Raw genomic sequence first — 17122 nt, forward strand, 5'->3', positions numbered from 1 at the left:
AGGATTTTGACTAGATTCTACATGCCATAATAACCATATTTAATGAGTATTCTGGATTGTGTACTTATAAAACCAGTGATTCCTCACATTTTTATCATCTTGTATACCTCTAAGAAGTTGGTAAAACCTGTTCCCCAGCTCAGAAAAATCAACATATCTAAGAAATTTGCATATAATCTCAGGAGGTTTGTAAACCCCTGGAGTCCATCCGTGGATTCCCCAATTAATATCCCTGATAGCATTTATGACATTTAGGAAAGCAGAAAGGAAAGTCAGTTTAAAGGGAAGAGTGACAAAAGGCATACTATATTTCCTTTTTCAGGAATTTTTTCTTTTCTTTTTTCTTTTCTGTAGACTGTGCAACATACGTCATCTGTATTGGAGTCCACACTTGAAACACTAAAAGCTGAAAATCAACCTATAAGAGATGTCCTAAAGCAACTCATATTAGTGCTTTGTTCAGAAGAGGTAACATTTGTTTTAATATTTAAATATTGTTAAGGCAAAAAATTCTTGATAGATAACAATAAGAAAAACCAAATATAATATTTATGATTTTTACGATTGATCATTATACGTCAGGCTTGTAAAGAATGCAATTAAATGAAAGGTTAACTAATTTCAGCTACACCTTGAATGGCATGTTTTCTGGTTTCTGTAGTTTGTTTACGATAATCTGCAAAGTGAATGATAGTAACAGCTGTGATAGGTTTATCATACATGCCAAATGTCCTTTCAAGCCATGGCTCCGGTCTCTTATATCTAGATTGTCAAGCAACTGATACACGCAGTAGTCATTTGCAAGTCAAATATTACTAGGTTGTTAATGCAGGGATTGAAATTCCATTTTCCTGCTGGAAAAAAGCTCTTTCTGAGATAAAGGGTCCCTTGCCTTTTTTCAGCGGGCATCCAGCTGTACTTTGTGTTCATTTTAGTGTATGTCTGCAATTTGTGGGCTATCACTAGACTATTTTTCACTTTCTAGTTCAATATAATTGAGCCATAAACTTGTAGTTTTAGGGAAAAAATATCATAACTAACTTTATGATTATAACCTGCTACTGTTAAATTCTAAAATATTTCTTCATATTACTTGGATACTAAACTAGACTGAGAAACTTTTCAATGATACATATTTCTGCATCCTGAAATTAGACTGTGATTAGGGTTTGATTTGGGAATTACTTAATCTGGAAGTCTTTTTTAAATAATACCATACACAAAGCCTAAAACATCAAATTTGGCATAAATAATGGCCTATTTTATATTACAGATAACACATCTTTTAACCCCTACACGTATAAGACTTGCCCACTTTTTAGAGGCGAATAAAAATACCAAGGGGCAGAGTCAGGTTGTTAACGTGAAACCATTTATTTTTAAAGTACTATTAACTTTTTCTAAACTCTGAACATTAAAGCTAAAAATGTGACATTTTTACCTTCACACTGATTTCTTCTTTTTCACATCTATGCTGTATTTTAGAATATGCAAAAAGCCCTTGAATTGAAAGCAAAATATGAATCCGACATGGTTACCGGTGGCTATGCAGCTTTAATAAATTTATGCTGTCGACATGATAATGTAGAAGATGCTTTGAACTTGAAAGAAGAATTGTGAGTACCCTGGCACTGAAACAAGTTGTCAACATTTATTCTGCTCTACAGACCTTGATAGATTATCTAGATGGAATATTACTCTCTTATATAATGTCATTTTAAAAAATTCTTTCGTTGTCAGTGTTTTTGAAATTTTGTATTATACGGCTCTTTAATTAATTGTGGCTTATGTTCAGCAGGGTGTCTTTGTTTAAGTATGATAAGACATTCTAGTCCTTTGAACCAAAGGTTTTTTTCCATTGATTATATATCATCACAACAGTGGTGATGGTAGTAACTGTTTTATGAGGCTTGATAACATTTCCCTTTCTATATTGTAGTGTAAATAAAATTCTATCCACTTGTCAGGTACTTTGGTTTCCCATCCTGTTAGATTTTTCAGGTAAAAATGTCAAGTATTCGTAATGAAGGTTAAAATCACTTAAAGACAAAGAGTTTCTTCATAAGTATCCTTTGCAGATGGAGTGATGCAATATATATGTAGTGTTGGGCTTTTACTTCACTAGTCACTTTGAATATAATTTCGTGTGAACTTGTATATGGCTTCAAAAAGAAATCCTAACTGAAACGTAGAGGCCAACATTAGTTCAGGTCTTCTGATGAGCTTTTGAAAAGTGATTAAATGGATGTTGCCGTTCTTTTAGCAGTTAATTGACTTTTAAAACAATATAAATGTGGCTTTAATTTTTAGTGACCGCTTAGATTCATCTGCTGTCCTTGACACCGGCAAGTATGTAGGCCTTGTAAGAGTATTGGCAAAGCATGGCAAGCTCCAAGGTAAGCCTCAGCACATAAAGGAAATATGTGATGCAAGTATCTTGCCACTGGAATAACATGTGAATTGATATTAATGGATATCATGTCCTGCAAAGTGCCTGAACACTTTGCATACAAATTTGCATGTGAATCCAACCAGAGCTACATGGACAGTGTAGGCCATTAGTTTTAATGGATTGGCAAGGTTGTCATTTACATTTGCACAGCTCAGTGCTTTTTGCATTTCTGCAGCTAGTTTTTATTAGCATTGCTGTTTGGGTTGAGTTTGAAGATCATGACTTATGGCACAATTTGCCTATGTGCCTGCACAAATGGCTTTGTTTTTGCTTAAGAAGGTCTGAAGGCTGAACATAAAACCTATAAACGTAACCTAATATATGCGCCTGAATTTTGCAGTAGTCTTTGCCTTACTTTTTAATAACATTAACAAAATATATACTTTAAAGTTTTTATTTTAATTAAGGTTTTTATTTAATGGTTCATGGAAAAAGCATAGCTGATTACACAGCTGATTTGCATACTCAAATTTTCTCGTTGAGATAACGCTAAGCCTAATAAAATTAATTACACTTGATAATACATTCATACTATTTTCTTGTTTCTTAACTTTCTGATTTGGCTTTATTTTGAAATTTCCTTTTTAGCCTTCCTCTTTTCCTTTGATTTTCAGAAAAGATTGTTTTAATTTTATTATAGGGAAAAATGTATGGAGAAAGTAATTTATTAGAACATTGAATTTTTTCCTAGGATGCCTTTCTAACTCTTTATAAGGATTAGCCTATTTTTTTAAAATCACTTTTTGTAAAGTGGTCAAAACATTTTGTCTGTGTAATAATTAAGAACAACATTATAAAAATGCACTTATTCCATATCCTAAAATGTTTGTTTCTGCCTTCCTAATGAAGCTTAATGAATCTAATGTATTAACATGCAGTCTTTTGGAAAGCTTTCATTGGCTCTGCTTGGCTAATTAGTATCGACATAGCAAACAGGCCCTATCGGTATCAGACCATTAGTCTGGCTGTATATACAGTGTAAACACATCTTTATTATCTGGCCTCCTGACAAGCCATCTGCTGAAGAAACAATGGTGTGATTTAGCAGATGTTAGCTCTGAACGATAAAAGCATCCATTTAGGAGGATCTTACAGCTATAGGGCAGACCATACAGGGTTATGTGGTACAGAGTGGGCACACAGTCCCTATCTATAATTTGTAGTCAAAGTTGCAGGGAAATGATAAAACCATGCTATTGTGGATTTATAATTGTAGTCTCGTTTAGAAATGCAAGTAGTAATTAACTTGAAATCGGCATTATACACTAGAATTTACATTCCTGCTGGGCTTGAAATGCTGTTTTAATAGCAGTTTGTTTTCCCTACATGAAATTACCTAAGGGTCTTTTGTGTTACTTCATTGTAGATGCTATTAACATTCTGAAGGAGATGAAAGAGAAGGATGTTCTTATCAAAGATACAACAGCCTTGTCCTTTTTCCACATGCTAAATGATGCAGCTTTAAGAGGTGAAACTGAAACAGTAAAACAGTTGCATGAAGCCATTGTGACTCTAGGGTTGGCAGACCCATCCACCAACATAAGTTTCCCATTGGTCACTGTACACTTGGAAAAGTAAGTTAATTGAATTTTGAATTTTAAATGTTGGCATTAAAAGAATGAGTCTAATAATTTTCGAATTATACTTTATAAATACCCTCATGATGGGGACGCCTTGGAGGTCATTTACCACAGAGTAAGAGGACTAATATGAACTAGGTGACCTTTAAAATCACTAGCAGCCCTGTGGTCCTGTGGCTTTACATATCAATGGAATGGTCCCTGGTGCTTTTTTGTAGGAGCGTGTGATTACTTGAAATTGAATCTAGTTTTTCCTAGTTTTGAGCCTGATAAGTGTTATTAATAAATATAAGAAAAAAGGATCTTCTGGGGCTTTTGAGTATGTGTCTTGACTGTTAGTTATTCAGGTAATAAGTGTTGAAGCATCTTCAGTGCTCCTTTTCTTCACAGGGTATTTTAAATACATATACCATTACAGTTATTCTAGCTTTGATAAATGTTGTACGAGGTGAATTTTGCTGATACGGCAAGATTTACTGAGTTTGTTAATTTTTCCATTTGAAATGCTCTTGTTGGTGCTCAATTTAAGGCATTATTTGCAATGTAAATCATAAAGTCAGTCAATTTTATAATGAATAAAACATTTTAGTAAGATGACTAAGCATAATTTATCATCTTTTTCTTTTGTATTTGTTTTTGTTTTCTGTTTTGCTTTTTAAATTTCCTAGATCATCTTTGTCAGCTTTTTCATAGCTTAACATAGTTTGTAATCTGCATTACATGGAGACTGCACTGGCAAATTGTTTAAAAAAACCCTAGGCAAACAAAAATAGAAGATAATAATTAAAATAAAATAGAAGATATACGTATCTGAAAGTAGTAAAACACCGAAAATGAAAAGATACTAATTTAGTTTCTTTAGTTCAGTTAACAGCGAGAGCTGAATTTGACTGAAACACAGAAATATCTCACTGTCGATGTAGTGTGGACGTTGTCCTGTTGATGCCAGGAGAAAAATAAAATATATATTTTAACGGTTCTCATGTTTTTCCCAAATTTCTGGTAGTTTTTCTTTATTTATTAGAGAGTTTGATTAATTGAAAATAATAAATGATTTAGTGTTGAATTTTAAATATATAATAAAAACCATCTCTTTTAACTATTAAAAAATGTGTGTATACACGCATGCACACGTGAAATAATTCCTTTGCCATCCAATCAAAAACAATTACCAGGTTAGATGACTGGCCAAATCTTAACCTCCACAGTCTCAGCATTACATCCTTTTAAAGAAATAGTGATTCAAATAATGACTGTGTTATTGAGTTATCATATTCATAACCAACTTTATATAGAAATCCTATAATTAATATGCTTCCTATTAGAATTTTTTTCAATTGCTTAAAAGACGCATTTCTGCAAATTGCATGTGCAACTCCACAGAAGGATTTGAAAGAAATGGGCCCAGTGCCCAGAAGAATTAGGCCCTCCTACACTACCGGGCAAAAATAAAATAATTAACAATGAAAATGAGGCCATTGTAGAAAAGTATCTTACAAATAGAAATACTTTGAAGACAGAGGAGACGTGAAAGCTTTCTGAAAGAGGTCTGCAGATGGGGCTCATGAACCAAGGAGAGCTTACCCATGGGAAAATGGAAACGGTGTGGAATTCAGATGTTAACCCAGAGCATCCTCTGTGCTTCTGATTATATCCTGAAGTCAGATATTTCTGTGTCTCAGTCAAATTTGGCTCTCCCTGCTAATTGAGCTAAGGAAATCTAAATTAGTGTCTTTTCATTATTGGTGTTTTACTACTTTCAGATATGTATATCTTCTATTTTTATTTTATTGTAATTATTCTGTTTTTATTTGCCTAGTTTTTTTTTTTTTTTTTTTTTTTAAGACTACTTTGCCAATGCAATCTCCAGGATGAGGTCTTTCAGTTTCATCTATCATAATGAAAAGGGCTATTGACTCTTTCAGAGTCATGAGAATAATAAAAAAAAAGGATAAAGGAAATTTTATGTTTATAAAATTACAGAAAACAGCAGAAACATTCATAGTCAGGGGAAATGCCTGGAGTAAAACCCTGACTTTGAAACTCTTTCTCAATTGTGTTTTCTCCAACTGATGGAAGATAGTTAATTAATTCAGAATCATGACAAGTGCTAGGATTAACCACACTAGCCTGCCAGAAAGTCCATGTGTATTTGATTTGATTAAATGTGTATAATCTTCAGTAATATCATGTAATTGACCTCAGCAGGTATGAGCTCATCTGGCAGATGAGCTTTATTTATTCAAACTTGTGATAAAATTATAAAAAACATTTTGAAACATCATCATAAATCTTCACCCTTTCATTCAAAGGCAGGCATCTTTTTGGCATGTCACTGTAAAAGACTCTAAAGAGAATATCACTTTCGTGTTGTAATTCTGAAGCAGTTCCATGAGACTGAGTTCCTCAGAAAGATAATCTCTTTAAGTTTCAGTGGATCTTAATTGTGAACCGACTTTTCTAGCCCTGGACAAAACACAGGAGAAATTAATACTGTGTCAGTTTGTGTTACTTAGACAATGTAAAAAAGCTTTATGGGTATAGGAAAAATACACTTTGTTTTTATTCATTTGCCAAGGGAAATCCAAAACAATAACAGATTTAGAAAATTATAAAGAAGTTGGTAAGCTAACCCGCTTTTGTATTATCAAAATGAAAATACTTTCATTGAACGGAAAAAAATTTGCAGTTGAACAAAATTTTTGTGTTTCATTTACATCATTACAGTCTCTAAGCCACATATTTTACATGTAGTCCAAATGAGTATTATTTCAAACATTTTCTTTTGTAAGTATTTTATCTTATTGAAATTATGCCTGATTCATGGAGATGACAGCAATCCGTCACATTAAGGAAGAAAGAAATGCTTTAAAATAGGTTAAAAGAGTTTTTTATTAGTCTTCATGTTATGGTCAAGGAAATGAAATTAATAAAGTCTGGGCCATCAGATATTAAAGCATAAAAATTTGTATGATGCAGTTTCAGATTCCCTTGTTTTATACCTGATCCATTTTGGTTTCATTGCATGCATTAAAAAATAACTGAAGCTGTTTAACTGGATTATGTTTGTGCAAGTGATCAAAGCAGCTTTAATTTCTGCTTTCCATTAAGGATTTTTTTTTGTGCTGGTTTGTGTTATAATCTGTATATGTACATATGCATTTCATTTAAGTGTATCATGAACTTCGTATATACTATCCTCCCAGAATTCTTGCTAAATTAATCTTGAGTTCATAAAGGTCACAATTTCTCTAAGATGAAATTGTAGTAACCGTGTTTTTGGAACTCACTGTAACACTTTAATATGTTACATAAATGGGAAATAAAATGTTGATGATTCTGTTACACATGCTCCCCTTCAATTTTAGCATCTTCATTTGTACTGGATACTTTTATTATTTATGGGAATGCTTGCCTTCTAGAGTAAAACTCCTTATGTGCTGAAAGGAAATTAAGGAGGTTTGGCTCTTTTACTCCATTATTGCAATTAAGAATTTAGCATCATAAGTGCCAAAGGACAAAAAGTGGTTCATTTGCCCTAGGGGACAGGACAGTGATAAGATGATTTTTCGTCAAGGATCATTGGGTCGTAATTAAGTTACATTCATGGCTATTGCTTTTTGAAGGATGATTGGTAAATGACAGGCTTCATGTGCTTAGTACGGACAGTGTGCAGTAGGGTTTTTTCTCCCTCTGTCAGAAAATCCTGTTGAGCCTGATAATGTAAATGTGGCATTTTATTCTGAACAAAAGAGCAGGGAAATGAGCTATCTTGTCTAATCATTCAGTTGTTTAACACCGACTTCCAGTTTAGACTCAATTGGCTGGAAAGCACTTGACATGTGAAGTTAGTGCTGTTCCGAACGCATGTTTGAGTAAATTTTAAAGTAAGTGACAGCTAAATTGTACCTAGGGAAATTACAAAGCCTTCAACACAGTTAATTTTTTGGGGAGGATTAGTTGTAATTGCAACACCAGTCTCCTTGAAGATTCCTCATTTATAGATGATGAACAGAAAAAAAACATTTAGCTCTTTAAAGTGCTGGTTCTCTTAACAGAATAATTTTTGTGAAGATGATGGTTTCTCTTGAATTGGTTTCTTCCCATATTGAACATCTGCTGAGGATTTGTAAGATAGTTTGTTTTTAAGGAGTTCAGTTTGGTTTTTGTTAGTTTTTCTTTTTTAAACTTTTTTCTTCCCCCACAGCCCAGCCCTTCTTTTCTGTAGTGATTTCAGATTTGAGCGCATTTCAGTAGGGAAGCCCTTTACATAAATTGCCACTTCACTAACAATGTATAAGTTTAAAGTACTTTATTCCAATTAAAAAAAAATCAATATTTGTCGTCTTTCTTTTTTTTTTTTTTTTTTTTTTTGAGACGGAGTCTCTCTGTCTCCCAGGCTGGAGTGCAGTGGCGCCATCTTGGCTCACTGCAAGTTCCGCCTCCTGGGTTGACGCCATTCTCCTGCCTCAGCCTCCGGAGTAGCTGGGACTACAGGCGCCCACCGCCATGCCAGCTAATTTTTTTTTTTTTTTTGTATTTTTAGTGGAGACAGGGTTTCACCATGTTAGCCAGGATGGTGTCGATCTCCTGACCGCATGATCCGCCCACCTCAGCCTCCCAAAGTGCTGGGATTACAGGCGTGAGCCACCGCGCCTGGCCATCTTTTGTTGTTTAAGTATACTCTCTGGGATTAGAAAGTTACTTAGTATAAATTACGAGACTAAGTTTAAAGCTACTAATAGATAAATAGATAGTTGTCACCGTGGTTGTTTTTAACAATTCCAGATTGTATGAAACACATTTATGATTTTTACAGGTATATGTATTGAGGAATGTATATGAGTTTTAGGAGTACATGTTTCTTGGTATCTCAAAGTAGATAGTTTTATGATTGGTGGATGTCCCATAGAAATGTCTGTCCAGCAAACTTACATCCTATGTGGTGTTTGTTTTTCTGTTAGTGACGTTATAGCATACTTCAGTTTCAGAATGAGGACTCAAACAAGTGGTACTATCAGATTTGCCATCTGAGCTTCAAGCTTATTTTTCTGGATGTTCTTCCATGTAATAATGAAAAATTGTAGTTTGTCGTAGTTCTTTGTAGTCATGTTCCCTTAAGAAGTGAATTCTAGATTCTAGAATGAATTTTGCTACAGGCCAAGTGAGTCCATTCAAGTTAATGAATTTAACTCTGTTTTAAGTTTCCAAATTTCTTGCTGGACCCAGCCTATCTCATATATATGTTCTTAAAATTTAGAATTACAGAATCTTTTCCTCAATTTTACCTTTATTTCATAGACTTACAGAATTTTGGTAAAGCTTATATTTTTAATTTGCACCAAACAAAATACTGCTTTTTAAAATGACTGCTTACTTTTTATTAGTGTACATAGTTTTATGCATGAAAATTATGTAGTCTGTTGAAATTCTGAGGGAGGTATCTTGATTTTTTTTTTTAATAAAAGATAATAGTATGCTCTAGAGTTGATTTTCTTTTAGTGTCATTTGTGAAAGCATTGACTAAATTTTTATTAGGAGTGAGCCTTTAAATATTTGTATGTGAAGCTTTAGGAATTATGCATATATGCTGATACAAGCATGGGCTCAAAGTTTTGAATGCAAAATTAATGTGTCAACATTAATTTCTTCAAAGGATTATTGTTATTTCTTAGTAGGATTTAAATCATTTCCAGTGCTCAAAGAAATTCACAGATCACTTTGGGTCACAGAAGCTAGAAGTAGACTGATTGGTAATGTGTTGTCCCACATTTTGGCTGTAAAGCAATTTTTACCTTTCTCCTTTTGATATTGTGCTTCCCTTACTGATTTCATCCTGCCTAATAAAAGTGGTATTTTCACCTGACGATTTTCTCTGCTTGTGCAAAACACTTTAGATGAACCTAATAGGCACAGAGTCATAGAACCTGTTAGAACTAGGAGGGAACCCAAATGTCCTTGAGTTCAGCTGTTGTGATAATCTGCTTTTCATCACCACTTCTAGAAATGTATCACATTGCTACAGCTGAGTAGCATAAGTACTCTTATCAGTTGGGATGGAAATCCAAAGTCCTATGACTACATAGCTATCTTCATAGCAATGCAAATTTTAGGTGCTTTTAAACATATTTTTCATTTCTATCATCACCTAAGTTTTCAAGCTTTATTATGAAAGATTAATAGTGACATAAATTATGTGGGGAATGTAAATTTTTGTCTTTTAAAATGACATGATCCAACCACAAGTCAGAATTAGATAATAGAGACTGAAGAACTGAGTAGTCATTTACTTTATTTTTATCTCCAGTACACTTAGTAGGAGGTATTTCATTATAAATTTCTAATTCATTTTGTTGGCATCCTAAGAGCAGTAACATTGGTTCTTAAAATTACTAACAAATATATGAATTATTTCCATTTTGCTATTCTTGTCTTTTCTGTTGTTCTGATGAACATGTATAATCTTCAGAAGCATATATTTGGAGACCAAAGACTATTAACATGTCGCTTTGATTGACAGAACAATTATTCATTCATTTATTGATAGCTTTGACCTAATGTAGGGGGAAATACAATTGAGACAATACTATTCTAGTTTGGGAATTGATCTGGAAAAGCAAATCATGCCGCTTAAAAAAAATCCTATGTGTTAGCTTTGCTCTTAAAAAATGTTTTAGTAGTTTTTCGTTAAGCGGAGTTATAGAAAGGCAATAACTGAACCTGTGTCTGAAGTAAGGGAAAATACTGATTATATAAAGCTTTATATCATATGTGGTAGCTACTGTACCATTTCTCTTGTATGACAGTAATCCAGCCTGCAACATCTACTTGCAGTTTGAAATTAACCTGTAATTTAGTCTTCACCCCAAATGACAAAAATTCAAATGACTCTGTGGGGTGCCAGAAGATGCACTGTAAACAGGGCTTAGTAAGGGGATAAGGTAAGAGTTCCATCAGGATAGGCTCGTTTTCACTGTGTCACTATTATTGCAATAAAATTAGCATTTCTTCGTTGTCTTTTACTTTTTTGGTACAGCTTAAAATCAGATCTTGATAAAATAGTAATTCAATTTAGGGCAATGTAACATTTGTATAATAGACAAAAATGTGAAGTCTTTAACAGGAAGTATAAAAGGACTTTCTGGTTTTAAAAACTGTTATGTGTATGAGAAATTTATATTCTCTACAAAGATTTTCACTAATTGTCACTAGTTGTACTTGGAGCCATGTCTCTAACCATGCCTCTTTTTAAAATACCTTTCATACTCACTTTTCATAAATCATTAATTTCTCATTCCAAATTGCACCACTTTATTACATTATTCAAATACCAGTGCTTTTAATAAAGCATAATGTGTAATTAGATGTACTGAACTGACAATGAGAAGTCCAGTGACTTGCTTGCTAGTACCTTCCTCTGTTTACCTGGTAGCCTTAGTCAAATCAGCCAGTCTCTAGATGCCCCAACTTCATTATTTCTTTGAAAGTAAAAGGGGGTGGCAAGTAGAATTGGATCATATAATCTCTATAATTTCTTCCAAGGGATTTCTTTTTTTTTTTGAAACAGAGTTTCACTTTTGTTGCCCAGGCTGGAGTGCAGTGGCACAATCTTGGCTCACTGCAACCTCCACCTCCCGGGTTCAAGGGATTCTCCTGCCTCAGCCACCCGATTAGTTGGGATTACAGGCATGTGCCATCAGGCCTGGCTAATTTTGTATTTTTAATAGAGATGGGGTTTCTCCACCTCAGGTGATCCGCCCTCCTCGGCCTCCCAAAGTGCTGGGATTACAGGCTTGAGCCACCGCACCTGGTCTTGCAAGGTCTTAAATATTTCTCATACTAACATTGTCCTTTTATTTTTTTTATTTTTTTTATATTACCTGTGAATTTTATTTCAGTATGGTAAGAGAGAAATTACAAATAACTTTTAATAAAGAAAGGGTTAAAGTAAATTGAAAGCAAATTGTCCTTTTAAAGGGGGGAAAAATACTTTTTAAGGACCCACAAGAATATAGTATCACACTGTTGTTTAACAAACTGATTTAATGACAGTGTCTTTTTATTTTAATTTCTCACCACATAAAAGAAGGCTTGACTTTATAATTGGACATAATTTTTAAAAGCTTACCCTTTAATGAAAAAAGTATTTAGAATTCTCTTAGAATTCACTGACCAACACGAATATCCTAGTTTTCATAATAGTAAGTTCCTATATATATGAAACTTGAGGTTATTTCCTACTTGGCTAGTAAGGTGGCAGTACAAAAAATATTATGATAAAGATGAAAAAGTTCTTGAAAATTCCTTATTAGCTATTGGTGGACATTTAATAACGTTTACCAAATCTGAAATTGTTGAGGTACAATTGTTAAAGGCACGTAAGTGATTGGAAAAAAGTATTTGACGGTAGTCCTTGCTTTCAGAAGTAATACATTCTTACAGCAACTTTCTACATAAAGTCAGAATTTATAATAAAATCAGAGAATGCCTTAATCTATTTGGACTTTTTTAAAAAGTACCCTTTAACACACGAAATAATAAAAGATGAAGCAGGGTAAATAGTGGATTGCTGATGATGTATGTATTCTGAATATTTACTTATATATAAAGATTGTTTCTTTCTTTTTTTCCCCCATTTTAGCTTTGTGGTTTTCTACCTTAAGTAAAGCTCAGTTGTTTACATATTAACTGGTCATTAAACATCTCTCTAAAGTATTACTGAGAGACTAAGCTGAATTAGATTTATTTTATTCATTGTTAATTTTTTTGTTTCTAAGGGGTGACATATCTACTGCTCTTGAGGTCGCCATTGACTGCTATGAAAAGTATAAAGTATTACCAAGGATTCATGATGTCTTGTGTAAACTGGTAGAGAAAGGCGAGACTGATCTAATTCAGAAAGGTGAGTCACTTTCTAATATCTTAATGTAGTTTTTTTCCCTTCTTGCTGATTTAATCTTAGTGTGTTGTTAAGAGAAACTTCAGCAGAAGGCCAGCACATTCAGATAAACTTTCTTTATACTTGTGAAATCTAAAAGAAAAATATCAGGTAGATTTCCAATATTATACATGTTCTTGATTTTTTTAGTAACTATTCATTTTGAAAAAATGTCTATTATTTTTGTGTTCTACTTCTTGGTGATCTGCCTTTATGAAGATTTTTTTTTACCCTTATCCTCACTAGTTCTCTTTGAAGCTACTCTGTTAGGTACTTAATTAGTCGATATAGCTATATTCTTTAAGTTATTCTTAATATTTGTTTTTAAAATAAATTTCTCTAGTATTTGTCTAGAACTTCATATGATACTGTTTTTCTGGGTTTTTTTTTTTTCTCCTAATATATATATTTTTTCTCTCCTACCTAGCAATGGACTTTGTGAGCCAAGAAAAAGGTGAAATGATGATGCTCTATGATCTCTTCTTTGCCTTCCTACAAACAGGAAATTACAAAGAGGCCAAGAAGATCATTGAGGTGTGATTTTAACTACAGTATTCTAATTGTAGAGCTATTTAGACTCTTAATTAGAATACATTTAAAAATTTTAACCTTTAATTACACTTGTTCTGATTCATGTTAATAGAATTCAATCCCAGTAATGTTGGGGGAGGGGGATCTCGGCCAGCTTCTTTATTGTATATAATTACAGTTCAGAAAAAGCAGTCTGGTTGTATATTAAATTTGTTTCCTCACTTTGTTAAATTCACTATTATATATCAAAATGATATTTGCATATTAAATCTTGGATTGTGGAACAATTAAATTAAACTGGCATTCCTGGGTGTAAAGTTGCTAATCCTCTTTGCCAAAGAATTCTTTGTTCTTAAAAGCAGTGGAATTTAATTTGCTGCAGACCATGCTCAGATTTATTTGTAATGCTTGTCTACAAGTTAATCAGCCAAACAAGTGCTGTCTGCAACTGTTTGGCATTTAATTTAAATTTTCTTCTTTTTTTTTTCCCCACTATGGTAAGCAGCTTATGGGAAATGGTAGGTGACAAACCTGGCCTATTTAGGATTAGTATATTTTATCTAGGTTTTACTAAATTTTGCTTAGTGGAATTGATAAGTCAAGGGCCAACTATAAAGTGTGTCCAAATTGTGATTAATTTCACTATTAAACAATTCTGTGTCCACTAAGAAAACAAAACATTCCTCAGAAGATGGACCCATTGCCTTAAGAAAAATTATTTCATGTGATTAAAACTGTTAACTTATAAATACATCAGTAATCATGGGTTTTCTCAGATTATACTTCGCTTTTAAGTCAATGTCGTTTCCCAAAAATACACAGGGGACAGGATGCAAAAGTGGTGTTTGACCTCTTTATTTGTGTATTGATGACTGCTTATCATGAAACTGAAAATGTAGGCACACAACCCAAAAAACTGTATTTTTTTCCTCCTGATGTTTTTTGAAGAAGAGAACGGTGTAGTATAGAAAAGGAGGACTGTGAAATTAATTCAGAACTTTCTTCTCTTTCCATTTTATGACTCAATCTGCCCACTTGTCAGCGGACAGTGGGGCATGCTATCGTGCTATCTTGGACAGGCACTTCTGTAGCTTAAGTGGTTCATTTACATTTTCTAGAAACTGGTATAATTTTTCTTCCACATTCACTTCTGAAAGTACAGTGAATCCAAACGTGAGAAGAGCTGTCTGGCTATTGAGTTCTGCTCCTCTGTAGGTACAGTGTCAGTATTAGCAGGTCACTGATAGAACGGAAATGAAGCTCAGCTTTGAGAGGTTCTACAGGAGGAATGCATGTGCCTGTCTTTGTGTAGTAAGGTGTAATAGAGCCAGAGGCAGAAGAGTGATTTCTTGTTTTGCCATCTACCTGCTTATGTGATAATGGACAAGTTATTAAACCTTTCTGAGCTTCCTCATGTATAAAAGAGAACATAATATCTGTCTTTAAGATTCAATCACATAATGTATGTAAAGCAGCTTGCATGTTTCCTGGATTATGGTAAGTGATCAATAATATTCCCTTTGCCCCTTAAAGGTAGGGATTGTGTTGTCTTCTTTACCTCACATAATTCAAAATATGATGTTCCACATAAGGTCCATGTTTGCCACATGAATAGGCAAGAGAAGACTGCCTCTTAATTACTTAGAGCTTTGCCAGAGTACAACCACATTTAGGAATGGCTGTCTGCTGATGACAGAATTTTCATAGTAGGTGTGTACAGAATTTTTTAAAGGGTGAAGAATAGCTTTACAGAAAGAATACTACAAGTCATGAGCAACATTTTTATCATTCCCAAAAAAAGCAATAGTGTTTTATCATTGGGTAGATTCACTGCGGTTGAATTTACAGAGCTGCTGTGTATTTGAAGCATTGTGGAAATAATTAGATAAACCAGTCATAAGCTCATTAAATGAAGAAAGATATAGGCAAGGTTCAATGTGTAAATATCACCTTTTTTGTTTGTTTTTAAGATGAGTTGGCATACATGTATCATGTGTTATATGTAGTATATTTGACAGTCTCCAGTCTTTTTTTTTTCTTTTTTTTTTTGAGACAGGGTCTTGCTTTGTTACCCAGGCTGTAGTACAGTGGTGGCTTAGCTTACTGCAGCCTTGACCTCCTGGGCACAAGCAATCCTCAGAAAGACCTAGTCTGAAAAAAGTCCTTTCTACAACACTTCATCTTATAGCAGTTACTACATTCTGTAGATTCTCTTTTTAAAGGTCTATCTCTTCGACTAGAATGAAGGGAAGGGAGAAAGACTGAGAAGGAAAGGAAGGAGGGAAGGGGAAACTGATCCAACTGGGAAGCCATGCAAATGCTATCAATCACCTTCGCTAAAGAGCTTCATTCTGGAGGTTTCAGATGAAGAAATCTGCCAATGCCACCTTTAAGGGTTCATGACAGGAGATACTGTATCAGATCTAAGAGCTTCGTTTATCTTGTACCTATGTTAATTCACCCTATTTTCTGTTAACTCAGGTCTCTATCCGTCATTTACATAGCATTTGAGATGACTGAGTAAAGTGTCATAAAAATCCACCACCATTACCTTAATTTTGAGTGTAGCAATGTTTACGGTGAGAATTAAAAGATGAATTGTGCATCTGCACTTAAGAGTAGAGACAAAAGCATTCCAGGCAGAAGGAACTGCCTGTGCAAGGGCCCTGAGGCAGCAAAGAGGTTCCTCCCTTTATCCTTCTTCTGCCTCTCAGAACTCTTATTAGATAACACTAATAAAATGACATCTGGATTGTCTGGTACATTATCAGACATTTAATAAATGCTAGTTTGATTCCCTTCCTTCTCTATGCCATTCTTTCCTGTGTAGAGGTCAACCCTTTTGTCTCTTCTGCAGATACATCCTCTGTAGGCTGTCTTAACTCTTGGGAATCAAACCCAAGGGAAGAGGTTAGAATAAGAAATGCTAAGTTTAAAGCAGAACTTTTTTCTCATCTTTGTGTTGGTTCTGAGAACCTAGCAGTGCCTGGCACATGACAGGCATTTAGTAAGTGATTGCAGAACTGCTCAAAGGGCTAAGAGTTAAATTAAATAATATATTTCTTGATAGAAACCTTTAATATGGTAACGTTTCATACATTATTTAACTTTTTTGCTTGTATATATAATCTCTCCCTGGATTTAATGTCTGGTCTTGGAAAAAAAAGAATGAGTAACCCAAAAAGTGATACTTTATTTGTATGGTCTGCAACACTGTCTTCCTGGGAGGTAAATGAAGTACCTGAAAAGGTCATAGAGTAAAAGAATGAAGTCATTTTTCTGTTTGTTTGTTTACAGAGAAATACCTTCTTTTACCATAATTTCTAGCAATAGGAGTATTGGACTAGAACTCACGAACCCTGAGTTTTAGTTCTGGCTCTGCTACTAGGAACCATAAAGGAGGTCCCATCCTTAAAGACATAACAACATTACTGTCTTTATGTATCAGGGGCTTTCTTTTGAGAAATGATACTAAGTAAATCATCTGAAAACCAAAGTAGGTAAAGATGTGAATTATGATTATTACCTGTAACAGTGACAGTTTTTCTCAAAGGAGAAAGGGCGCAAATGAACTTCAGTTTGTTTATGAAATGGAATGATGTGCCCATTAAAAATAATGCT

General features: G+C 33.9%; 1 protein-coding gene across 3 annotated transcripts in view; it reads left to right on the forward strand.

Moving 5' to 3' along the window:
* Positions 1–17122, forward strand: part of LRPPRC (leucine rich pentatricopeptide repeat containing) — a 114470-nt gene that overhangs the window by 57108 nt on the left and 40240 nt on the right. For all 3 annotated transcript variants that reach the window (XM_024242107.3, XM_054547600.2, XM_054547599.2), the window contains 6 exons: positions 355–468; positions 1486–1616; positions 2311–2396; positions 3819–4026; positions 12810–12934; positions 13398–13504. In XM_024242107.3, the coding sequence (XP_024097875.2) occupies positions 355–468; positions 1486–1616; positions 2311–2396; positions 3819–4026; positions 12810–12934; positions 13398–13504 (771 nt within the window). The remainder of the gene's footprint in view (positions 1–354; positions 469–1485; positions 1617–2310; positions 2397–3818; positions 4027–12809; positions 12935–13397; positions 13505–17122) is intronic.

The sequence above is a fragment of the Pongo abelii genome, chromosome 12 (genome assembly GCF_028885655.2).
Source record: "Pongo abelii isolate AG06213 chromosome 12, NHGRI_mPonAbe1-v2.0_pri, whole genome shotgun sequence".
In the NCBI taxonomy this organism is placed as follows: Eukaryota; Metazoa; Chordata; class Mammalia; order Primates; family Hominidae; genus Pongo; species Pongo abelii.